The sequence below is a fragment of the Nicotiana tabacum genome, chromosome 6 (assembly GCF_000715075.1).
Source record: "Nicotiana tabacum cultivar K326 chromosome 6, ASM71507v2, whole genome shotgun sequence".
Taxonomy (NCBI): Eukaryota; Viridiplantae; Streptophyta; class Magnoliopsida; order Solanales; family Solanaceae; genus Nicotiana; species Nicotiana tabacum.
In genome coordinates this window covers 218,624,273-218,650,603 of record NC_134085.1, presented here as the reverse complement: position 1 = coordinate 218,650,603, position 26,331 = coordinate 218,624,273, and the positions used below count along the sequence as shown (strand labels likewise).

The 26,331-nt window shown below is 37.4% G+C and overlaps 1 protein-coding gene across 2 annotated transcripts; it reads left to right on the top strand.

Moving 5' to 3' along the window:
* The first annotated feature begins 1,959 nt into the window (after positions 1–1,959).
* On the top strand, positions 1,960–6,883 carry LOC107797234 (benzaldehyde dehydrogenase, mitochondrial). Of its 2 annotated transcripts, none has more exons than XM_016620106.2 (11): positions 1,960–2,180; positions 2,738–2,875; positions 3,167–3,309; positions 3,438–3,591; positions 3,704–3,933; positions 4,157–4,246; positions 5,190–5,363; positions 5,433–5,570; positions 5,726–5,863; positions 5,964–6,025; positions 6,476–6,883. In XM_016620106.2, the coding sequence occupies exons 1-11, from the start codon at positions 2,111–2,113 to the stop codon at positions 6,747–6,749; spliced, it is 1,611 nt and encodes a 536-aa protein (XP_016475592.2). In that variant the 5' UTR covers positions 1,960–2,110; the 3' UTR covers positions 6,750–6,883. The 2 variants fall into 2 exon arrangements, with proteins under 2 accessions (XP_016475592.2, XP_016475593.2); XM_016620107.2 differs by having other exon boundaries at positions 1,964–2,180; positions 2,741–2,875.
* Positions 6,884–26,331: the final 19,448 nt, after the last annotated feature.

The window sequence follows — 26,331 nt, the reverse complement described above, 5'->3', positions numbered from 1 at the left end:
GTCGAAATTCATCAAATTTTTCACATAATTCACGTATTCTATCATAAAAACTTTCCGGCTACGCGCCCGAACTGCGCACGCCAATCGAGGCAACTAAAAGCGAGATTTTCAAGGCCTCGAAAGCGCGGAACAAGGAAGAACTATGGTGATGACCCTTCGAGTCGTCACATGGAGAATGTAATTACACCCCTCCAATTTACACTCATTTTTATACTGGCTAAGTAATTACTTGACCAAACAAACATGCCAAATCGTATAATTACACCAAAATTCAATTCACAGGTGGCTTTCCAGCTCTTAAAATATCCATAGATTTTTGGATAATCACCAATTCTATCGGATGTCCCCGTAGGGACACAGATACTCACCAATTGACTTTAATAGGAGTGGGCGTTTGTATTGAGACCTAAATAAGATTCCATACATTTTAAATATGATTCGGTCCATAATAAGGGACTTCTTTGCCTTTTTTTTCGTCCAAAATAAGTGTCATTTTTACCTAATAAAAAATAAATTAATTATAGTTTTGTTAAATTTGTCTCTATTTATCTATTCCGATGTGTCAAATTAACAATATATAAAATTTAATTAAGGATAATTTAGTCAAAATACTTATTTGTTTTATTAGAGTTTGTATTTTATTGAGTGGTGTGCTAAAGACAAAAATATCACCTATAGTGGACCCAAGGGAGTGCTTCAAAATCTATTATTTTATTGCATTTAGTGGTTAGCAAAAAGAAATGGGACAAGGTCATTAGGGTACCTGAAAGTCATTAATTAGCACTCATCAAACTAAATAGAGATTAATTCATCTTTGATAATTAATTTTTAGTGAAAAAAAATATACGTGGTCCAATTTGTAAAGACAGAGATATATTGACTGCAATTATGAACCGACAAATTTAAATTATTATGTAAAGTTTAATGATCAATTTGAATTTTTTATCAGAATTTTTTTAATATTCCAAGTGATTTTAGAAGGCACGTATCAGCCAACTTTTAGTGCTTGTGGAGCTTCAAAGGACCGTGGCAATTTTTGATTGCCCTACAATCTCACTACTAAACAAAATTAGGAAAATTTTATTTTGTGTCTTATATAACTAACACTAATTGTATGAAGTATTTTTTTGTCTTACAGTTTTGTGAACCTTATTTTTGTAGACCTAAAAGTGTAAGATTAATGTCCACAAATTTACGAGACAAAAAGGAGGCTCGACACAATAGTAAAACTTCTCACGAAATTACCACCATACGCTGATGCAATACGTGAAGCCTATACACGTTTTCAGAAAGAGAAAAAAAACTATTACTCTAATGAGGAATTCTTTCTATCTTTTATTAGTTTTCGAATTCTTCTATTCACTAACGATGAGTAGTTCCTCAACGAAATCAAAGTTACCTGGTAGTTGTATTCAATCTTAAAGTTCATATAGAACTGATGATATATTCAAATTTATTGGATTGAATTGAATGTCTTATTTCTCTCTTAATATAATTTCTAATTTTTTCTAGTTTAAAAGAAAATCAGTCACCTTGGTGGTTTTTATTTAAAGAAAAAATAATAATACTTAATTACGTTTTAAGAAACTAATTACCCTTAAATGAGACACTAGTAACTACAAAAATGAAACAATTCCTTTAACCACTCACAAAAGAATATGCCTATCCTTTTTTAGGAATAAATAACCAAAGCACAAGGACAACAACAAACAACAACAACCCAATATAATCCCACTTAGTGGGGTCTGGGGAGGGTAGTATATACGCAGACCTTACTCCTACTCTAGGGTAGAGAGACTGTTTCCAAATAGACCCCCGACATCCTTCCCTCCAAGAACTTCGCACCTTGCTCTTGGGGAGACTCAAACTCACAACCTCTCGGTTGGAAGTGGAGTTGCTTACCATCAGACCAACTCCTCTTGTCTTCTCGCCAAAGCATAAGCACGATAACAGAAAAGAAAATGGTCAATTTTTGTTGAATAGTGAGACCATCAAATTAGACAAAAGGTCATTTGGCACTTAGCACCTACTACTTCTTATCTTTTATCTCCCAATCTTCGTACTCCCATTTAACATAAGCAAAATTCAAGAAGACACCAAGTTCAAGGCTATGGCAGCTCGAAGACTTTCTTCTTTACTCTCTCGTTCTCTCCATTTTCCTTCTGCTTCTGCTCCTCTAGGTTGCTAGCTTTTTTCCTTCTTTTTTTACCTCTATGTTAATCTGTATCATTTGCAAGCTTTTCTTTTTCTTCTTCTTTTAGCTTTATATATTTGATGATGATGGTCAAGTTGTCCGATTTCCTTTTTAAAACTCTAAAAGGGAAATTATTTGTACTTGTTTGTGTGTCAGACCAATTAATGCTACATGCTTTGATATAGTCTCAGGTAAGTTTGTATTGCTGGGATCTTGAATAAATTAAAGCCTAAAAGGGTATCTATCCATGGTATTTAATGAACTACTACTTCTGTTTAAATTCTTCTGTTTTTCCTGTCTCCGGTTATTTTTGTATGTCTTGGTTTCTACTTGTAGGGGGACAGGAAATTTTAAATGTTTTTTCCCTTTTTTTTTTTTTTCAATCTACCATAAAATTTAATGCAGAAGCGGCTTGTGGGCACACCCTGTATCTGTTAAAGCAAAAAAGTGGAACAATTTACATGATTGTTTCTATATATATATGTTATGAAATTGATGCATAATCAGTACAAAAGCTTATGGTTTTTAATTAACTGAAATTAGCAGGAAGGAGCCATGGTGTTCCAAGGCACATCAACAGGTTTTGTACTGCTGCTGCAGTTGAAGAATTAACCACTCCACCTGTTCAAGTTAATTTCACTAAGCTTCTAATCAATGGCCAATTCGTTGATTCTGCATCTGGTAATTATTCGGTACCATTTCCAACTCGTTAGTTCTTTTTTGGGATCTTTACACAAATAGCCTGTCATATTCATTGTTTACTTTTTCTAGCCATATATATAGTTAGTTACATTGATTATACACAATTATTTCATATATAATATATAAATTATGCATATATTTTACCTCCACCGGCTATTTTTAATTTAAGCGGTTAGGTAGGCGGCTATTTGGGTTAAGTCTTCTTCTTCTTTTTTTTTTTATTAGTTGCTATGCTGCTGGAAATAAAAATTGGATATGTGTTTTTTGTAGGAAAAACATTCCCAACTTTGGATCCAAGAACTGAGGAAGTCATTGCAAATGTTGCTGAAGGTGATGCTGAAGATATTAATCGCGCTGTGGCTGCTGCTCGCAAGGCATTTGATGAGGGACCTTGGCCCAAAATGAGTGCTTATGTAAGCTTGATATCTTTATCTTTACTATGTCTTCTGCTTTGATGCTACTCCAATTTGTGTACTGTCAGTTTCAAGAAGTTGCGCTATTTATGTAAAATCTCTTAATCTTTGTGGGGGTGGTTCTTCAGGAAAGGTCAAAGATAATGTTAAAGTTTGCTGATTTGGTGGAGAAACACAACGATGAGCTTGCAGCTTTAGAAACATGGGATAATGGCAAGCCATATTTGCAGGCTGCCCAAGCTGAAGTACCTTCCTTTGTGCGGCTATTTCGATATTATGCTGGTAATGACACTTTTAAGACACGGAATATATGCTCTGGCTAGTTGTTCATACTGTCAAGCTTTCGTGTGTATGTACAAATCTTTTAAAAATTTGCTTTCATGAAAAAACATAGGTTGGGCAGATAAAATCCATGGTCTAACCGTTCCAGCTGATGGGCCACACCATGTGCAAACTTTACATGAACCAATTGGTGTTGCTGGTCAAATAATTCCGTGGAACTTTCCTCTTCTTATGTTTGCCTGGAAAGTTGGGCCTGCTCTAGCTTGCGGTAACACTATAGTCCTGAAGACTGCAGAACAAACTCCACTGACTGCTCTTTATGTTGCAAACTTATTCCACGAGGTTGGTTCATGTACAGTATATTTGTGTCAATGCACAAGTTGCTACATTTCATAAATTTCTCAGCAATTGCATAAGAGAATAATTGCTACCATTTTAGACGAGCCTGCATCCATTCAAGATGTTTTAACTGGAAAGATAACTTGAAAAGATGTCCTGTTCTGATCGCAAAATTAAGCGACTCTTCACTCCATGTATCTGACATATTGTTTTTGGCTTTTAACAGGCTGGTCTTCCTCCAGGTGTTCTAAATATTGTTTCTGGTTTTGGACCAACTGCTGGTGCAGCACTTGCTAGTCATATGGATGTGGACAAGGTCAAGGAGAAACCCTTTTTTTCTTTGGTTTCTTCTCAAGAAATAAAAACTCTTCTCTGTCTATGAATTAAGTGTCGTTTTTTGAACTTGTGATTACAATATTCATATATGAATGGTTTGGAGGATGAATTTTACCTAATGACACATTTCCATTTTGGTGCATCAGTAGCATAGTTTCTGTTTTCACTTTTAGAGCAGCTAGTGCTTGTCAATCATGAAGCCACCATGTAGTGACGGTGTTGTAAGCTAATTATAACTTACAATAATATCATAGCCGGGTCAGGGTGAATATAACGTTTACAGTAATATGCTTATAAGATGAGTTCTCGAGGTCTCTCACTTGTGACCTTCATTGGGAGTCTTAACAATCCGTCACGCTTATGCAAGAAAGAGCGATCAGTGGATTATATCGTTGGAACTTTACGCTTAGGGTAATGGTCGGATCCTTATGGGCCAAGAGGACTAAATGCTTTACATAGTTTATTCTGGATTGAGGTAGGGGTTGACAATAACTGGAATTACTAAAGCGAATGTTATAACTAAAACAGCTCAAATAGAGAATAACTATCATGTCTATGTCATAGTTAGGATTCTGTTTCTGCAATTATGTATTTTCCTGGATAAGAAAGCCTGAAGGTGACTTAAAACTTCTTTTTTGGTTACATACGTGATGTCGAATTCCGACAGAAGCAGCAACCATCTTGTCGTCTTTCCCGTTACGTTAAGGCTGGTTTCGCAAATGCCAATGATCAAGCAAATAAGGAAGGCGAACCTCTTTCTGGGAATCTGTGCTCATCTAGCACGAGATGATAAAGAGAGAGCTTCGTCTATCGATAAACTGCAGAATGACGGAGCTCTGACCTGAATTTTATTTGGATAATATGTAATGCATATTTGATTGGCATTTTGACCCCCATTAACTTTTTCCATTTCATTGTTGCAGCTTGCTTTCACTGGATCAACCGAAACTGGAAAAACAGTACTTGGACTGGCTGCCAAAAGCAATCTGAAACCAGTTACCCTCGAACTAGGAGGGAAATCACCTTTCATTATATGCGAGGATGCTGACATTGATCATGCCGTTGAGCTAGCACATTTTGCACTCTTCTTTAATCAGGTCTGTCAGATTCTTCTAAAATTAAGTACTCATAATTGGGTGCATGACTGAAGTTATTTCTGTATGTAGGGCCAATGTTGCTGTGCTGGTTCTCGTACCTATGTACATGAGCGAGTATATGATGAATTCATAGAGAAGGCAAAGACACGTGCAATGAGACGTGTAGTTGGCGATCCCTTCAAGAAAGGTGTTGAGCAAGGTCCTCAGGTACTCTCTCCTGCCGTCCCATTCTGTTTATGTTTGCTCCTTGCATATCTACAAACTCATATCTGCCTCCTAAGTGACAAAATTTAGTGAATGACATAGTATATAACTTTAAGCTTCACGTTCTGAGCTAATCTCATATCTAATTAACATTATAGATAGACTCGGAGCAATTCCAGAAGGTTCTTCGGTACATAAGATCAGGCCGTGATAGCTCTGCTACCCTTGAATGCGGTGGTGATAGATTTGGCTCCAAAGGCTACTTTATTCAGCCCACTGTATTCTCAAATGTGAAGGTATATGCTTGTTTTCCTCCTTCTCTGAAGTGCTCAAACAATTTATCTGAAAGTTCCTTCCGAAAAGTTTAACGTGATCCTTGACATTTGGTTGAATCAGGAGGACATGTTGATAGCACAGGATGAGATTTTTGGCCCAGTGCAGTGTGTCTTCAAATTCAAGTAAGTTATGACATGAACCTTGTGGCAAAAGGACTATTCATAACTTTGCTCTCTATTGTTGCTGGAAACAGATAAATTAGACATAAGCTTCACTTTGAGCACATTTTTCTATCTTTTACTGGTTATTGTTCTGCTCAGCCTAACTTTCTAGTGTTTTCTCTACTAGGGTTTTAACTTTGCTAAGCAAACAATTATTCATCACTGGCTTTTCTCTAACTGACATAGGCAAATGGTATGAATTTTTCCAATAACTGGGGAAAAAACTTTCGAGAGTCTAGCTTATATTTGGGGTCTATGCCTTGAGTTAGTCTAAATGATGGACGTGAATACGTGATGGAAAGTCTGGCCTGAGTTTAATTTAGGATAAAACATTTTTGTTCTTCGTGGTATGAGAAGGTTTGATGACAAAGCAATCTCATATTAAATGTTCTCTGATCGACTTTGTGCCAGGGATATTGGCGAAGTGATAAAGAGAGCAAACAACACGCGCTATGGTCTAGCAGCAGGAGTATTCACAAAGAACATCGACACAGCCAACACCTTGACTCGAGGACTAAGAGCTGGAACTGTGTGGGTTAACTGCTATGATGTATTTGATGCAGGGATTCCGTTTGGAGGGTACAAGATGAGTGGCATGGGCAGGGAAAAGGGTATTTACAGCCTTAGCAACTACTTACAGGTGAAAGCTGTTGTTACTCCATTGAAGAATCCTGCGTGGATATAGATCGCTACTGGCCTCCCTGTTAATCCGACCACTCTTCCTGTAAACCGGTTCCCTTTGATTGTCATGTGGAAAGGCATTAGTCCAAACTACAAAGTACAATTTCTTCTTTTCTAATAAAAAGTTCCATACATAAAGTGGGAATACAATCTAGGGAGAAAGTACAGATGGTTGAAAATTTTTACTCCCTCCGTTTCAATTTATGTGAACCCATTTGACTGAGCACAGAGTTTAAGAAAAAGAGAAGACTTTTGAACTTGTGGTGTAAAATGAAGCACATATATTTTGTGTGGCCATAAATCATTGCATAAAAGTAAATTGTTTCCAAATAGGGAAAGATGCCATTCTTTTTTACACGGACTAAAAAGGAAATATGTTCACATAAATTGAAACGAAAGGAGTAAAAGAAATAAGATGGATTAATGACGTAGAAGAAGTCGAAGGAATGAAAATCGCCTTTAATTTCTTGTCAACCTCCTGGCTTAATTCTTAATTTTGTAGGTGGTGTTCGAATTAAGATAAAAATGTTCGAATTAAGATAAAAAAAATATCATACTAGTATATAAGATGGTTATACGGGGGGCTTATAGATGTGCGAGAGCTTGCTCATCCAACAAGTATTGAATGAGTGAAGGGTCGATTTGACTCGAATTTTGAACTTAATCTTGAATTCTAAACCGTCCAAATTTTTGCATGTTAAGGAATCCGTTAGTTCGACTCCCCCATGAAATGACTTGTAATAAACGCTCTTCATCTTATCGTTACACAACATTTTCCTATTCCATGTAACGTACGGTACATCGTCAAAATCACCAACATACATGAAACTCTATTTTCTTCTCTTGTATCAAATTTCACCAAGGACCGATTTCAGTCTTCAGCATTGAGGTGCTTTCTTGGATACCATTTGTATATAGGTAATGTAATTCTATGATCCCAAAATTTGAATGTCACTGAAAATTGAAATATCTTTACGTTTGCATTGCTCCGGATTCAAGATAAAATGAGAATTGAGATCCCATCTAAATGATACTCTAATAAGGAAAGAAGAAGAATTGTTGGCCCAAGTGAAGTTTATTTTGAAGATTGACAAAGGAACTCAAACATGAACCAGGTCCATCCACAGTGTACATAGATACGGGCAGATTCAAGCACAAGGGAAGCACATGAGGTAGATAAACTTAAGTGGTTATATCTGATATCTCCTAATCGAAAAGGTTGCATAATTAATAAGGAAAATGATTCCTTACTCAAAGAGAACACTATCCAAGATAACGGAGGAGTTAGAAGTTGAGGATAACTAGAACTCTTCCACCAAGGAATTCTAGTTATTTTCTATTCTACTAACTCTATAAATTGCGGGATGTTCTCACTTTATAGCACGCAAAAAAGCTGAAGTTAAATGTGAGTTGAGAGCAAAATAGCAGGGCGTTTTGCAAGCAATTCTTGTGTGATTCAAGTGTGCGAACCTGAAGCTACATGAACCAGATAGAAGAACCAGTTCCAAGTGTCTATCTTTTATTCTAAGTTCAATTGTAGTAGATGTTTCCATATTGTACCTTTTAGCTTTATCTAGAAGCAATTATAATAGATACTTTGAGTATCCAAGTTAGAGTTAACTTGAAGTTGTAACAATAGTTAGAGGTTGGTTGTTACAAAGGGATTAGAGATTATCCATAGGTTTACAAAGAGTTTTGTAAGTGTTGTTTTGACTCAGTGATTTAGTGAAGTGTTAGGGAAAATTCTACTGAGTAGTAGGTCGTGGTTTTTTCACCTTTTGAGTTGGGTGTTCTCCACGTAAAAATACTTGTGTTCTTTACTTTCCATATTTATTATTTTCACAATAGTAGTTTAAAGAACACATAGAAGAACCAGGTCCCTATATAATCTATGCATGCGAAAATTGGACACCATATAAATCACCTCCCTCCGCCCCTCTTATGTGGCATTGAAGTACAAAATATCAATTGATATCAGAGCGGGTAATCCTTGAAGAGGCTAACACCTTAGGAACAGATCAAGATGAGTGCACCACATGAAAACTGGGAAGGACAATCCACAACTAGTCTACCACTCTTTAATGGCCAGTACTACTTTTTTGGTGGAAAATCAAGATGAGAGACCATATTATAGGAGAGGATTACGAGCTATGGGACATTGTCACTGATAGTTCATTGGCCACCTTGAAGAAAAATACTAAAGGAGTAGATGTTCCAAAGACAAGAGCTGATTGCACTACTGAAGATTTGAGAAAGTGGGATTAAAATGCTAAAGCCAAGAAATTGCTTGTTTGTGGACTTGGTCCAGATGAGTACATCAGAATCCAAGGCTGTACCACTGCTAAGCAAATATGGGACACAGTGCAAGTGGCTCATGAAGGAACACCTCAGGTGAAGAGATCTAGATGAACTCTACTGTATTCTAAATTTGAGAGTTTTGCTATGAAGGAATGAGAAACCATTCAAGAGATGTATACAAGGTTCACAACACTGACAAATAAACTGAAATCTCTTGGAATGATTATTCATGAAGAAGAAAGGGTTGAAAAGATATTGAACAGAGTTTTACCTATCACATGGGAGAGCAAAATCACTGCCATCCAGGAATCAAAGAATATTTTCACTCTCCCACTGAATGAATTTATTGGGAATCTTACTGCCTATGAGCTTAGGAAACAAACCATGAAGATGGATGTACCTAAGAAGGAAAGGAGTTTGGCTCTCAGAATCAATGAAGGTTCTGATCTGGAAGATGATGAAATGGCCATGATCACCAAATATTTCAAGAAGTAACTAAGAAGAAGAAAGGGTTCTTCAAGAAGTGGTAGCTACAACAAATCAAAAGCTCTTGAGAAGCAAACCAATGATGGCTACTACAAGGGTGGAAAGACTGGTCACCATATCAAAAACTGTCCTCTATGGAAACCGAGTGGAAAAAGGAAAGAGTTGAACGAAGGAACAGGAAGAAGGAGCAGGTTCAATCCAAGAAAAGCAACAATAAATGATCAACAAAGGCTATGGTTACTGCTTGGGAAGATAGCTCAAATGAAAGCTCAGATGACGATGATGATGATGAACGAGCATTTATGGCTATTGGAGAATCTGATGAAGAAGCTAAGGTAAGTGTTTCTCATCTCAAAGACAAGATTAAATTTTTTGTCTAAGAAAAGGTTATCTAAGTTGCTCCTAGAGATAATTGATGAATCTGAGGATGTAAACGATGAAAAAAAACAGCTGTCAAAAGAGTGTGTAGTCTTAAAAGCTAAGTGCAAAAACCTGGAACTTAAACTAATGAAATTGAAAGTGAAAATGCTGTGTTGAAGAACCAGGTTCATGAACTTGACACTACTGTCCTAGAACTTAGAACTGAAAATATAAAATTGAAATTAGGAACAGGTAAAAAGACAGCTAATCACACACAACTCACCTTGAAAGAGAATGTAGGAAAAATGAAAGATGAGTTGTACAAAAGAGATGAGCAGATAAGAATTCTAAAAGAGGATCTGAGCAAGGTCAAGTATAAGCTAGACAGAACTTGTAAATGGAACAGGTCCTCCGATGCACTTTCATGTCTACAAGAACACCATAATAGCAACAAAAGAAGACTTGGCTTTGGGAACACTGCACCCAAATGGGATCCCAAAATCAAGTATGTCACACTTCTTGAGAATAAAATTTGCACACATTGTGGTAAAACTAGTCACTATAAAAGTGAATGCACTGCAAAAGAAAAGACAAGTCAAAAGAATAAAGAATTTGTTCAAGGAAAAAATAGGTTGCCAAGCTGGGCTAAAAGGAATCTGATTCACCCTTTTGCCTATAGAAAGGGACACAAACTAGTTTGGGTTCTTAAGACTAACCCCTGATTTCGTTTTGCAAGTCTAAGTGAAGGCGAACAGCCAAATATGATACATAGATAGTGGTTGCTCTAAGTCAACTCAACAAAATAGTCTCCAAGGACTTGGTGATAGGACTGCCTCAACAAACTAGTCTCCAAGAATCTTTGTGCTTTGATGTTTTTCTATCTCTTATTGAACCTAAAAATGTTGCTGAGGCTTTGTAGAATGCGGATTGGGTGAATGCAATGCAAGATGAACTCAACCAATTTGAGAGAAGTCAAGTTTGGCATCTGGTTCCAAGATCCAAGGACAGATCAGTAATAGGCACAAAATGGTTCTTCAGAAATAAACTTGATTAAGATGGAACAGTTACAAGGAACAAGACAAGATTGGTGGTTCAAAGATATAGTCAAGAGGAGGGTATAGACTATGATGAGACCTTTGTTCCTGTTGCAAGATTGAAAGCAATTAGACTCCTCATAGCCTTTGCTGGTTACATGGAGTTCACTCTCCATCATATGGATGTCAAGATCAGTGCCTTTCTCAATGGTTATTTAAAGGAAAAAGTGTTTGTTAAGCAACCTCCAGGCTTTGAAAGCAAGGAATGTCCTGATCATGTGTACAAGCTTGACAAGGCACATTATGGGCTCAAGCAGGCTCCAGGAGTATGGTATGAAAGATTATCAAAATTCCTGCTTGAGCATGGCTACAAGAGAGGTAAAATTGACAATACTTTATTCTTGAAGGAAAAAGGAAAATATCTCTTGGTAGTTCAGATATATGTTGATGATATAATCTTTGGAGCAATTACTGATAAGCTATGTAAAGAATTTGCTAAATTAATGGGAAGTGAATTTGAAATGAGTTTTATGGTTGAGCTTAATTTTCTTTAGGCTTACATATTAAATAAAATTCAAATGGAAATATGATCTATCAGCAGAAGTATGTAAAAGAGTTGCTTAAAAGGTTTATAATGGAAAATTCCAAAGAAATTGACACTTCTATTACAATAGCCACAAAATTAGATGTAGATGAACGTGGTTCATCTATCGATCAGAAGTTGCATAGGGGAATGATTGGCTCTTTGTTATATCTCACTGCTAGCAGACCTGATATTATCTTCAGTGTAGGCCCCTATGCTAGATTTCAGGCAAATGCAAAGGAGTCTCACTTGACTGCTGTCAAGAGGATCTTGAGATACCTAAAGGCACCACTGACATTTGTCTATGGTATCCAAAAGGTAGTAATTTTAGCCTACTGGGATATGCTGATGCTGATTATACAGGTTTTCTTGTGGATAGAAAGAGCATCTTAGATATGACACACTTTCTTGGCTCATGTCTTGTGTCTTGGGCCACTAAAAACAAAATTTTGTGGCCTTATCTACTACTGAAGTTGAGTATGTTGTTGCTGTCTCATATTGTTCTCAATTATTGTAGATCAAACAGCAATTAATGGATTTTGGAATTGATATAGGTTGTATCCCCATATTTTGTGATAACACTAGTGCTATTAGTATAACCAAGAACCTGGTTCATCATAAGAGAACTAAGCACATAGATGTTCGGCATCATTTTTTGAGGGACAACTATGAGAAAGGTTTGATCACTGTGAATTTTATGCTACTGACAAGCAAATAGCTGGCACCTTCACAAAAGCTCTAAGTAGAGATCACTTTAAAAGGAACATGTTAGAATTAAGGATGATTAATATCACCTAAAAGAACATGCTCTATCTCAAAAATTGGTTAGAAAAATTGTGTGTACATAATTAGGTTAGATTTTGCTCAATCTCATACTTTCATTAGTATACTTATGTGCCATGTGCTGAAATTACTCATTAATCTCTAATGATATTATCCAAATTCAGACCTACACAAGAGATTTTTCAGTGAAGAACCTCGTTCATCAAGACTACTATTTGACCAAAAAAGTGTTAAACCCTTTAGTTAAACTAATTAATAGAGAGATAGAAGGTAAATCTTAACCAAACATAATTAACTCTAGATCCAAACATGTTGAGTACAAAAATCGAAGAGGAACAAGCTCGTATAATATTTCTTAAGATGATTATCATACATCAAATGTAAATGATAAGCTACATCTATGACAGGTTTACACCATAATCATAAAAGCACATAAGGAGAAGAGAGAAAACTATTGATGACTAAGAGATCTCCCCTTGTTGATTCCACGATGATGACTATAAATGTTCTAGCCAGATCGGGGCTCTGATCCCACTTTAATGATCTTCTGCCTATCTATATATACTAACAATATTCCCTTTTATTCAATGGTCTTTGATCGGCGCGCTTTCTCATGCCGGTATCCTTCATTACTTGCCCAAACATTACACTTGTTATGCAATGTAAGCTTTATGACAGCTTGATCTTGGCAGTAACTGTGATACTCGTCGCCATTACGCCTCAAGGGCACTATCATGGCTGGGTCGACCTCTTACCATTCCCTTTAATGATAACCATCTGGTGGTCAGATTTTGACCTATACAATTAGTCTCTCCGCCCATTGGGGCCGTCTTTTGGTAAGCTCAATGGGAAGACCCTGTGGATTCAAGAGAGGAGAAATATGGTCATTATGCGAGGACGAGGTCCTTATGGTGAGGTAGCGACGTGATGCTTTAAGGACTTTATTGGACCGTTACATCAGTTAGGAGATGGATCATCACGTCGATTCAAAGTATCGTGAATGCCCGTTATGCGTCATTATGACGCGCGTTTCCTAGGCACTGTATCGTTTCTTCTGCCCTTTCAGATTTTTGATTGGCGGCTCTTGGGTTTCCTGCTTAGGACATTTGTGTTCTTATAAATAGGGGGAACCTACCATTCGAGTGTTACGTTTTTTGATTTACCTGAGGAATTCTGCAAACTTCCACCTTGTTCTGCTTTCGTCAAAATTTGACGCGACCATCCTCTCTATTCCTTCATCACTCTTGTTTATTTCGATCAAGTTAGATAAATGGCTGGTACTTCTTCCCAGACTGATAGATTCGTCGAAGCTCCGGCACAGAGAAATGGTGTATCCCTTCTTGAAGAGGGAATGGAGGTGACGGAAGATGAGGGATTTCTGACAATGGCTAAGATATTACCCCGTCCGGGGAAATTATGGACTGACTTTAACAGGCTTGCCAGAGACGAATCGAAACTTGTCCCTTCCACCATATATAAAGCGGCGATTACGGTGCTCAACACTAAGTGGGTAATTCCAAATCATATCGAAATGGTACCGGCGGCGGGGACGGACATTGTACATTTGCACCGCCGGGAGTACTGTGCATTTTACGCGTATCCTTTTGTTGTCGGATATACGCTTCCTCTCCCATTTCTAGTGGTAGACTTCTACCGCTTTTACGAAGTGTGCCCGGCTCAGCTCTCACCGTACGCATACAAGATCTTCCTCGTGCTCATCAAGTATGCGGAGCTCGCCGGTTGAGGGATTACTTTGGGGAACATGCTTCATATTTTTTCCCCTCAATTTCTTCGGGGCATGATGATCCACATGCGCCATCGAGGAACTAAGAGTTTGGTGGTGAAGATGGACGATAAGGCTAATCGTCGATTCTGGGAAAGCTATTTTTATGTGTGGAGAGAGCACCTTGTGGCGGACTCAGCAGGGTTCCCTGAGATGTGGAACTTCGCTAGTAAGTTTTCCTTTGTTTATTTTGCGATTCCTCTCAAGGTGGTCGTCGATCGTTCTTCTCTAGGTGATATTGCTAAGGACTTGTTTTTGTTTTTGCAGCAAAGAGACTACCTCCCCCACTAGTTGACGACATTCGCGAGTGGGTGAACACAATTCTTCCCCATACAATGGGGATTCGTGAGTGGGTGTCCTTCTACGAGAAATATGGGTGTAAGCCTCTCACTAGTGAGTCGGCCCGCTGCAATTTTTCTTTGTCCTTTACCTCATGGTTTAATCTTGTCGTTGTATGATCGTTTTTATTTGTTGACAGGGAGAGCACGAAGGATGAGGTCTCCTCCACTCGCATTCCGTCAACTGGCACCCCCTGCCCGACCCGCGCCGATGGCCGCTATCTGGCCTGTATCGAGAGCTACTACCTAATCTACGCCTACATTCGGAGCTGTGTGCGTGGAGGCTACTCCTCAACCTTAGACTCTGGTGTCTACTGTCTGCTCAACGGGCGAATTTTCTCGTGCTGGTAGTGGATGTGAGCACGTAATTTTTGCCTTACAAAAACTACTCCAAAATAAATCAAAAAATAAAATAAATTTCTTTTACTGTGTAATTCTTGAATTTGCGTGGTGTTAAATATTTGTATTATGTCCGTAAATATTTACTTTTTCATAATAAAAATGAAAAATAAAATAAAATACATGTTGCATGCATATAGGATTTAATTATGCATTTAAAAGATAATTTAAATAAAATCACAAAAAAAAATATATGCATTAGTTCTATTTTAAATATTCCACTGTGTGATTAATGTTTTGTCTATGTGTTAAATAATTGTTATAAAGTAATTAATATATTTTTGTGAAGTTAAAATTGTTTTATAATTAAAATTAGAAATTTAAATTAGAAAAATGAAATAATTGAAAAAGAAATAAAAATCGGACCTGGATTAAAATCCAGGCCCAAAATCAAGTTAACCCCCCCTCAGCCCAATCAAAACAACCCAGGTCCGGTCCAACTCAGGAGCAAATCCAAACGACGACGTTTGGTCCCGCTTCATCAAGGACCGTTGGATTAAATCAATCCAACGGCTGAGATACCTTGCCCTTACCCGGAACCCTCTACCCGACCCATTGACCCGACTCAGCCGACCCTGACATTAAACCAAACGACATCGTTTGGTTTAATGAACTGATCCTGGCCCTTCATTCTACTTGATCTAACGGTTAGTATCAATTAACCTTCCCCCTATATAAATCCCAAATCCCTACCCCGGCCCCTAACTGAACACCCCCCCTCCTCTCACTGTTCATCATCATCCCCAAACCCCACCCCTAACCCTAGCCGCCCTAGAATCCCACCGCCTGAAACCCGGCGGAATCAACGCCGTCGGTCACCAAAATAACACCCTAGAACCCCCTGAACATCTTCTACACAAATCTGACCTTAGTTTCCTTCGAATCAGACCCCAACTCTTCGAATACTAAATCGAAGGTGGGTCTGAAAACTCAAACCTTTCCAATGGCTTCCAAAATAACACCATAGTACCCCCTAACATGCCTCGTTATGGATCTGAAGTTTGTTTGGCTCGAATCAGTTCCGAGCTTCTCGAATCTTCTTTTGAAGATTCAGACCAAACAAGAACAAACTCAGATCCGTTCTAAACTGACACCAAATGACCCCTAGGCTACCCTCACCCTTGTGTCGTATTTGGTCCCCCTCGAATCTGACCAGAAATGGTTAAGTCCTAAATCGAACCTTCAAGAACCCTAGAAATGCCAGACTTTTGGATTCTGTTCACTTCAGATGAAAGATTGAGGTTTAATCGACCTTAGTCGAAGTATTTTCAGTGGAAAATACTTCGACTAAGGTCTGTTTGATTTCAAACAAAATCCGAAGCCAAGTTGAATTCGAGTTTGATTAAAATTCAGAGGTACTGTTCTATTTCTGTTTGTGTATTCTGTATGTATTTTCGTTTGTTTTAATAACTTGTTAATTTTTCACATTTTTGTTTTGATTAATTCTGTCATCTTTGTCTCATGCCCGTCTATATGATCAAAATATGAAACTGTTTCTGTTGGTTGTGATTATTCACAATGTAAGTAATCGACTCGATTAAGTTCGTCGATTAGTTATATTATGAATTCTCATTTATGATGATGTTGATTGAAACAATCTGCTTCTATTGTTTTAAACTGATTATGGACAAATGTTGTAAATAATCAACTGATTAATACTCGTCAATTAAATCATGTTTGTTTACAAATCAGTAAATTCAAATGTATGATGTATATGTATTATTTTCTGAACAGGGCATTGTCAGTATATTGACAATGCTCCTGTGTGTGTTTGATCTTGGTTCAATGTTAAGTTCCAGTCTGAATTGTTATAATAATTTCAGTAATATGTTGTTATGATGTTAGTTCTGAATTCAATGTGATTTTACAAATGTTGATTAGATGTAATTGTGTTAGAAGGTTACATTCTGAGTTAGGATTCAGTCTAAAACTTTAGGATTGGTTATAGCTGCTTAAATAGATTTTAAAATCTATATTGTTAGATTCTGAATTTAAGGCAGTAATAACAGTAATTACAATAGGAAATCTGGGACATTTTTTGGGACAGAATAGTGAGGGTAATGTGATAGAATAGTGGACTGAAAGTGGAATGTTGGTTGGCTATAATTTAAGATACTAATGGGAAACAAAGGGTAATGGGCTGCTAAAAAATCGGGATAAGAGCACTTAGATTTAAAGTATTCAAAAGCAGTTTTAATGGAAAATTTTCTGATTTTTAAAAGGAGAAAAGGGTCCAGGCAGCACTAGAAGGGTACAGGACAGCCCTGTATAAATAGAGGGGGATTGGGATTGATTTAAGGGCAGATTTGAAGAGAGAAAAAGATCAGTCTTTGAGAGAGAAAGAAGAGAGCTCTTTCAGAAAGAAAAACAAGGAAAAAAGAGAGCTTTTAGACAGAATTTAAGGCAGATATTAAGAGAGGAAAAAAGGCAGATTTTAGCAGATTTTAAGAAGAAAATCAGGAGTTCAAAAGAAAATCTGATTTAGCAGATTTTAAGAGAGTGAAAAGTCAGATTTGAATATGGAAAGTCAAGAAGAAAATCAAAAAATGAAAATCTGAAGAGGAAAAAAGAAACAGAAAAGAGACAAAAGAGAACAGTCACACACACACACACAGATACAACAGCAGAAACAGAAAATCAGAAAAATGGGAATTTGAAACTGAAAAGAAATTGAAATCTGAAATATTATTCTTTCGTTGAATCTGTTCAAATTTATTTGATTCCACTGTTCAGTTAAAATCTGAAGTGTCTTTAAAAAATACTGTACTGTGCATCTGGTTTCCTCGGGTCGTATTATTGCTCAAATCTGTGGAACTACTACTATTCTACTGAATTTGTTAATGCTGCTACTGCTGAAATTTTAACTCCTTCTTCCTTCATTGCCAGGTACACATCTTTTAAACTTATGTTGTGATGGGTTTCAACATGACAATAAATAAAGTTTGAGTTGTAATATTACTTTCTATTCATTTGAGCTCTTTAGCTAAAAATTCAGTTTTGTTTCTTGATCAAATAAGTAGTATATGTTGATAGGATGACTGTAAGATAAATGTCCTTTATTGAAGACTGTATAAGTGTTGTAACAAGGTTAATTTCTAAATTTTCATTAAAGTATAGTTATGATTGAATTGTTAAGATAGGGAATATGGCATGAAGTTGGCTATTAGTTAAGTCCTATGACATTATTAGTCAGGTATAGAGTATTCTGAAATATCAAGAAAATGCATGGTTAGTGTACGCCTGATTGTTTGGTTGTGAATAAAGGTTTGATGTTGTTAGTTGAATAAAGAGTAGTATAAAAATGTCAAAAACCATATTGCTAGTTTATTCTAATACCTGATTTAGTTATGGATTGAATGATGGGAGTTATACGTTCATATATGGCATGATAACAGGTATATATAACCATTAATGGATGATGAGTTGATTATGATGTTAAAATGCTATGAATGTTTTAGACGTACATCTATATTGCATGTAAGGCAATATTATTAATCGGTTTATAATTCTTTTTCTTATCAATTTGATGCCTATCTACTATCGTAAATAAATTAATTTCGCCTATTAGATTAAAACAAGTATATGAGAATGAGATGAGATATATAAACACGAATCACAACACTTTATATCAAGGATAAGTAGAAATAAAACTTGCACTAAATAGAAATAATAAAAGTTCTTGAAAAATATTCTTCCCTTTATAAATTATTTTTAGTTTCATATACAATTCATTATTGGGCATATGGATATATATGTTGTATTTGCCGAAAATAGTGTTAATCATATTTTTACTCTTTTCTTTGAATTTGAATAGTCTGGCTGAATATAATTTATATCCAGAAATTATAATCGACGGGCAACATTTAATAAATTGCAAATTCTTTTTCAAGAATTCAAGGGTATCTTAAATGGAGATTTCTCATGATATAATAAACAATTTGAGGGAAAAGGCCATAATACTATTAACAAAGATTTTGCGCAATCAGGGATGCGTTCGCGCACCCTGATTATATTAAAAAAAAAACAAATTCGGATTATGCGTACGCGCAATTTCGAGCGAATATTTTAATAAAAAGGATTTCTCCGCGGATGTCAAAATAATTTCATATAATCCGAGGTGTGCAGTTCATTGTCTAAATAAAAAGGGTGATGATGATCCTGATTTTATTTTAAATTTCGAACATATATTTTTTTATAAAAACTATAACATGGACAATTTTATTGTGTACACGTACGCGTGGCACGATCCCCGGTAATTATAAAAAGTATATAATAAGAATATACGTACGCGTAATTCGTCCATATAATTTTAAACAATAAGTAAAAAGCGGTAGTAAAATCATGCAATAAAAACGTATTTAGTAAAAATCAAGATAATTAAGCCAATAATAAAAACAGTTAAGCGACTGTGCTAGAACCACGGAATTCGGAAATGCCTAACACCTTCTTCCGGATTAACAGAATTCCTTACTCAGGATTTCTGGTTCGCAGAATAACAAACAGAGTCATATTCTCCTCGATTCAGGGATTAAAAAATTGGTGACTTGGGACGCCTTAAAATTCCCAGGTGGCGACTCTGAAATAATTAAATAAATCTCGTTTCGACTGTCCTTCAATTGGAGAAAACTCCCCACGCGCCCCGCGGGTGCGGTAAAAAGGAGGTGCGACAGTGGAGAGGCCCAACGAAGAGATGACAAGTGGCATTGGAAGTGGCTCCTCAAGCCGAAACATCTTCGAGGGGCAACCTTTCCCTGGCAGTGCCCGAAATTGATAGTGGTGCCACCCCGGCCATAGAGGCTACACCCGTTGTGAGCAGTTAATAGACTGATGTGGCAGAGAGACAGAGTCTAGAGGCTGCCGCTGCTATCTTGGGCGGCCCTTCTTCATCCCGGCCGAACCGCAATTCTTCTTCAGCCGAAGAAAGGGGAAAAGGCATCGTGGTTGATGATTACGAGTCTGAATCAGACCTTGATCCTGACGACGTTAGGATGTTCGAGGAGGGCTTTACCCGAACTGTGGTAACATCGGGAGGTCCTTCCCGAATACTCAAAATTCCATCAGACCTCAATCTTCTACGAGACACGGTGGATTTTATGTTGTAGTTCGACCTTCCATGCTCTGCCACAAAAAGCGAAGCTCTTCAAGACGTTACCGATACCGAATTATCGTGTGGTGTGGCCACGATGGGCCTAAGGGTAAGTTTCTTTTCCTTGTTTGTCCCCCCTTTTTGTGGCCTTGGCCTTTATCGACTCGTTTCTTTGTTTTCAGTCTTAAATGCTAGAGATTGAGAGTGCTTGTAGGGCTGAGACTCGGGCCAAGAGTTTTCTGATGGTTCTTAAAAAGTATTGGCGGTATCGTAACAAACACCGTGAGATGCATAAGCGTCTCAAAGCGGGTACTGGCACCTAGTCCATCAGAGAGGAGTTGGAGAAAAGGTCAGGAGCTGATGCAGTCCATTCACAGATGTAGTGAGCTCGAGGAGCTGCTCTATGCCAAGGACAAAGAGCTTGAGTTAGGAAAAGGGGTTATTGCAGAGTGCGAGCATCTTCAGGCGAAGGTGATGTTGTTGCAAGCTGAACTTGATCAGAATACCGCTAGAGTTGAAGCTTTGAGTGTAGAATGGGTGGGGAAGTTAACTGAGTTAGAGAGAAAAGTGGCCAAGCTGGAAAATGCTGAGAATACTCGGGCATCGGCTTTGGCAAGAGCGGCGACACTGGAGGACAATATTCATGTCCTCAGATATAAGCAAGAGTTTGAGAGGGCAACTTCTACATTGAGGGAGGCGAGACTCGAAGAGCGCATCGGCAAAATTGACCAGGAAGCTTCAAACTTAGGAGACCGGGTCGCGACCCTCGAGGCCGAAAAGGCGCAATTGCTGGCTCAAGTTGAATCTGCTTCCGTTGTTGCTCCTCATCACTTGCATGAGTTGTGGGTCCACATCGAGGCCCAACGAGACATAAACAAGGGTTTATGAGAGGTGAGCAATGTTTTCGAGGCTGCTTTTGAAGAAGCTCGAGCGAAGGCACGCGAGGCTCGTGTTAATTGCGGCTACGACCCCGCGACACTGGAGGTTGGCTAGAATGCTGATGTTAAGGAGGGGTTTCCTGAAGACAACGATGGGGAGAACGACGACAATGACGCTGAGTGAAAAGTTGTTGCAACTTTAGTACTCTTTTTTTGTTGTCCATTTTTGTCTTCTTTTTTTGGGCCTGTTTTGGTCTTTTGTAAGGCGTGGCTGTTGCGCACATATATTCAAATAAAACAGTTCGTTCGCCTTTGTGTATCTTTTGATTCTCTTTTTCCTTTCCTCGTTCGTTACATATCTTTTTTTTTGGCGTAGACCTTTGGATTCTCCCCCTTTTTTCGATGAGTCCCTGATTTTTTCGATTGGGAGTTCGACCCTGCCCGAATAGATCAGGATCTCGACGCATGAGTCCGAATGAAGTCACTTTGGATCTTCAGATCCGGGCGAGGCTAACTTCTGATTTACCGACTTAGGTGGAATCTTCCTTGGTTCAAACGAAGTTGAATTCAGATTCGTCATTTTGGACGAAGTCAATTTCTACTTGAACATTCGAGTGGGATTGAATTTAGACTTACCGACTTAGTCGAAGTCAACTTTTTCATACGTATTTAAGCGGGGTTGAACTTGGAACCGCCATCTCGGGCGAAGTCAGTTTCTGACTTGTGTTTGAACGATGTCTAACTTGGAGTTTCCGTCTTGGGCGAAGTTATTTTCTAACTCGTGTTCAAATGAGGTTGAACTTGGAGTTGATGTCTTGGGCGAAGCCAATTTCTGACTCATATTTGAATTAGTTCGAACTCTTTATTTTATTTGATGGTAGCCGGTGGATGTAAAGGTGTTATTCTAAGCAAGGTTGGATTGTATCCTACTTGATTCGACGATAGCTAGTGGCCGTAAAGGTGTCAATTACAGCGAGATTGAATTGTGACATATTTGCTTTGACGATGGCCGGTGGCCGTAAAGGTGTTAATTCGAGCGAGATCGAACTATGACCTATTGTAGGTTCGAGCAAGGTTGAACCCTTCTTTTGGCGACGGCCGTTGGCTGTAGGGTTGTTATTTCGAGCAAGGTCAAAATGGTAACCCGTTGTAAGTTCGAGCGAGGTCGAACCCTACGACGTTAATTCGAGCAAGGTCGAAATAGTAACCCGTTGTAAGTTCGAGCGAGGTCGAACCCTTCTTTTAGCGATGGTCGTTGTGTTATACCCTGTAAGATTAACAACCTTGATACTGTTATATATATATATTTATGGTATTTTGAGTGGAATAGTTTTGTAAACTAATTTGAGAAAAAATATAATTTTATATAGTTATTAATATTACTACTTTCGAATATTTTTTTTAATCTTCTAATGACATGTATCTATTTTTGAGACATATATCTACTTCTCTCGTCTTTAGAGACCTTACCAACATGTAATTTTCACGTGCTCGATTTTATTGAGCCTTTTGTTTAAGAGACTTTTTTGTTGATTTCAAATGTTTATGTGGTCTAGCTAAGTTGGAATGTCTAATTGATAAATCGTGTCAAGTTTAAGGTGCTATCTAGGTATTTAGCCTTGTAATTTCTAGAGTAAACAAAATTGTTTCATTTTTAAATTCTAATAAAAGAAAAAAAAATTGTTGGATTATCACGCTAACAGGAAAGTTGTAAATCTAGAAATATCCTATCCAACGAAGAATAAGGTATTACCCTTCCTCTATTTATGATTGGGGGGGTTGGGGGGGTTGGGGGAATGTATAATGGGAAAAGTAAGCAGTCTTTATTGTGCACAAAATAATTTGCTTTCTTTTATGTAAGTCATACAATAATATGCTTCAAATTCTAAGTCAAAGTTACGAGTTCTTCAACTATTTGGTGTGCTACACTTAAATAGACCAAATTGGAATGGAGTACCTAGGCAATTTAAATGTCAAGATCATTTAGATTGTACTCTTTATATGATATTAGGAAAATTATAAGTTGAGAAAATATATCAATATATTTTTACACGAATATTTTAATAAAATAATAGTGTGTGTATTGATTTTATATGGTACTACATGACCATGATAGTAAGTTATATAAAGTATATTAAAAGTGAGTAGTATTTTAGTAATTCGAGATAATTCTTAATTATATGAATAATTGGTTAATTATTGATTGGAGTGGAAAATTATCAAATTAATTAGGAATTTGTGGATAAATATTTAAGTAACATTTGTGGATAATTATGAGGGTCTAACATCCACGTGGGATGTTAGAAATTTGGCAGCAAATGCCTTAGCAAAATGTGACTCCCAAGTTCACTCAATGAGGTGGCATATTTAGGGGGGGGGGGAGTTGTAATCTGAATCCCTAGAATTAGGCCAAAAGGTACAATTTAGCTTCCCACTAAATTCAGGAACTAAACGTGGAACAAAATCTTTGTTTAATTGTTCTCCATCCTACTAAAACTTTAACTACATACACATTCTTAATCCGAACTGATAATTCCCTTGATATTGTCCCAGTTGTATTATAAATTCACGTCTTATCACGAGCCAACCACTCCTAAAGGTCTGTAAAGGTATTTTAGAAGATTAAAAACGTAAATGGAAGAAGGTATCATTATCATTCACACATACAATTTGACATCAATCGTATGTACGCAAAATCAAATCTTAAGAGTTTTAAGGAATGAGCTGAGAGTAATTTCGGATAAGGGAGTACAGTTTATTCTCTTTTAGGAGAATCGACTCAGGTATGTTAAGGCTAATCCTTCTTTCTTTTGGCATGATCTATATGATACAAGCGAAACGAGCAAATACACAACTTTCATAAATTACTCTATTCGTAGAAATGCTAGAGATGTGTATATTTTTATTTTTCCATGTGTCATTATTCTATTATCTGTTCATGGGTTTCAAAAATACGTAAGTTGGTAAAATTTATTTCATGGTATTAATCAGAGGCATAATGGTCTTATGACATACTAAGAGATTTTATTAACGTATTTCATATACATTTCATGCATTTATACATGTACATTGACCCATATTGATATATATATATATATATATATATATATATATATATATATATATATATATATATATATGTATATGTATATGTATATGGGATATGAGAAAGGTTATGGTGTTATATACGCACCACCTGATCAGCTAGTATACGTGGATGATTTTTCCCACAATGGCCGAGATGATATGATGGGATGCCCTCAGAGGCCTAATGATGTTATGAAACATGTACCTATGCATGACATGACATTCATACGCATATGCATTTCACTATAAATATTTCATAATTTACAGAGCTATCCAGACTTGCAGGTTGAGTCCTTTACTCCATGTTTCTTCCATGCTCTTTATATTATTTACATGTCTTACATACTCAGTACATTATTCGTACTGACGTCCTTTTGTTGGGGATGTTGCATTCATAAATGTAGGTATAGATAATCAGTTTGATAAACCCTCATAGTAAACGAGGTCAGCATTCCGCGAAGGATCGGTAAGACTCCACCTCATTTGGAGTGCAGTCGAGTCTATGAGTCATCGTGTCAGAGTTTTGCTACAGACTTATGGATAGGCCGGTACCCTTTCCCATTTGATATCGAATAATCTTAGAGGCTTTATAGACATATGTTCAGTTTCTACTGTATGTCAGAGGCCTTGACGGTCCATATGTATTCATGTTTTAAGAATGATGGTTCATTGATACAATATTGGCCCACTTACAATTGTACATTACTAGTTGTGGCCATGTTGGCCCATGATAGTTACAAAATAATGGGCTTTCAATGTCTTAGCCTTATACTTCTTATGTTTTGATGATCTAACAAACTTGTTATGAAGAACCAGATAGAGAACCTTGTAGCAAAGGTTATACATCTCATATGAACAAGTTAGCAATAGAAAGGAACTAAACGATCACAGAGAGGAGCACAACAGGGACCTGGTGCCCTGGTCTCTTAGGGTTCTCCGGCATAAACAAGTCAGTGACTGTATGCAATCAATATAAATAGGAACACAACAGGGACCTGCTCCCTGTAGGTTCTCTTACAGAAGTACAAGTCAAGTGCATAGCTGGAATGTGATAGAAGAAAGTGACCATCTGGCAACTGTTACAGAAGCAGAACACAACGAGGACCTGGTCCGTTGGTGTATTCTAATAGAAGTACAAAGTCCACTATCCAGCTGGAACGCAACTGCCCAGTAGTGGCTGTGCATACAGTGCAGCAGTCACTTCTCTCTGGGAAAAAGTACACCACGAGTTGACATCACTACCTATGGTGATATCTTTTGTGATAAAATAATCTGGTGCAAGACATACCAGGATTTGTGCATTCAGTGATATTCTCTCAAGAAGAAGAAGCATCGACCCAGCATTGAAATCACTGGTGTGTCAAGAACAAGAAGACAACTCCACTAAGGATCAGTTCCTAAACGAAGTCTTATGTCCATCCATAGTTGTAATCTTGTTAATTGTTATACATTGTAATTCCTATTTTGCTTTCCTAGAAGCATTGTTTTAGGAACAAACCAAATTCGTAAACTTTAGAGTTTATGTTGTGACTAGAAATAGCCATAAGTTAAATCCTCTGTAACTAGGAGAGTTAGAGAGTGGCTTGTGGTAGTTGAATCACAAGTTAGTTTAAAGTCTTTGCAATAGGGTTTTTGCAAAGTGGCTTGTAATAGGTAGATTACAAGTTAGTTGAGTTAAAAGCCTACAAGAGTAGGTCGTGATTTTTTGATCCCCTTGTGTGGGATTTTTCCACGTAGAAAATATCTGGCCTCCTTTACATTCAACCTTTACTGCTTTCTACGTATCAGTCTCGTACAGGACCAGGTACTCCATAGTTTGGTGCACTCATACAAGATATCAATTGATATCAGAGCAGGTTCCTCCTATCAGGCTAACACCTAGGAATGATCCTAAATGGCTGCTCCACCAAGCTTTGAAGAAGGACAATAAACCTATAGACCTCCTAGATTCAATGGTCAATACTACAGATGGTGGAAGACTCGGATGCATGACTTCATAATGGCGGAAGATTTAGAACTGTAGGACATTATTTGTGATGGTCCACATGTTCCTATGGAGAAACTTGAAGAAACAGGACCATTGGTGCCCAAAGGGAGAAGAGAGTACAACGACATCGATAGGAAAGCTGTAGAAAAGAACTATCATGCCAAGAAAATCTTGATGTGTGGCATAGGACCTGATGAGTACAACAGAGTATCAGCTTGTGATACTGCCAAAGAAATATGGGAAGTTTTACAAACTACACATGAAGGAACCACACAAGTCAAACAATCCAAGATCGACATGCTCACCACTGAATACGAGCTCTTCAAGATGAAGGATGATGATTCCATACAAGATATGCACACCAGATTCACCTCCATCATAAATGAGCTTCACTCACTTGGAGATGTCATTCCTTGAAACAAGCTTGTAAGGAAAATTCTCAGTGTTCTACCTGGGTCTTGGGAAAGTAAGGTAAATGCCATCA

Coding starts and splice junctions, on each gene's coding strand:
- LOC107797234 (XM_016620106.2), top strand. CDS start 2,111: ATGGCAGCTCGAAGACTTTCTTCTTTACTCTCTCGTTCTCTCCATTTT. Junction 4,247..5,189: donor GTCATATGGATGTGGACAAG/GTCAAGGAGAAA, acceptor TCATTGTTGCAG/CTTGCTTTCACTGGATCAAC. Junction 5,864..5,963: donor CTGTATTCTCAAATGTGAAG/GTATATGCTTGT, acceptor TGGTTGAATCAG/GAGGACATGTTGATAGCACA.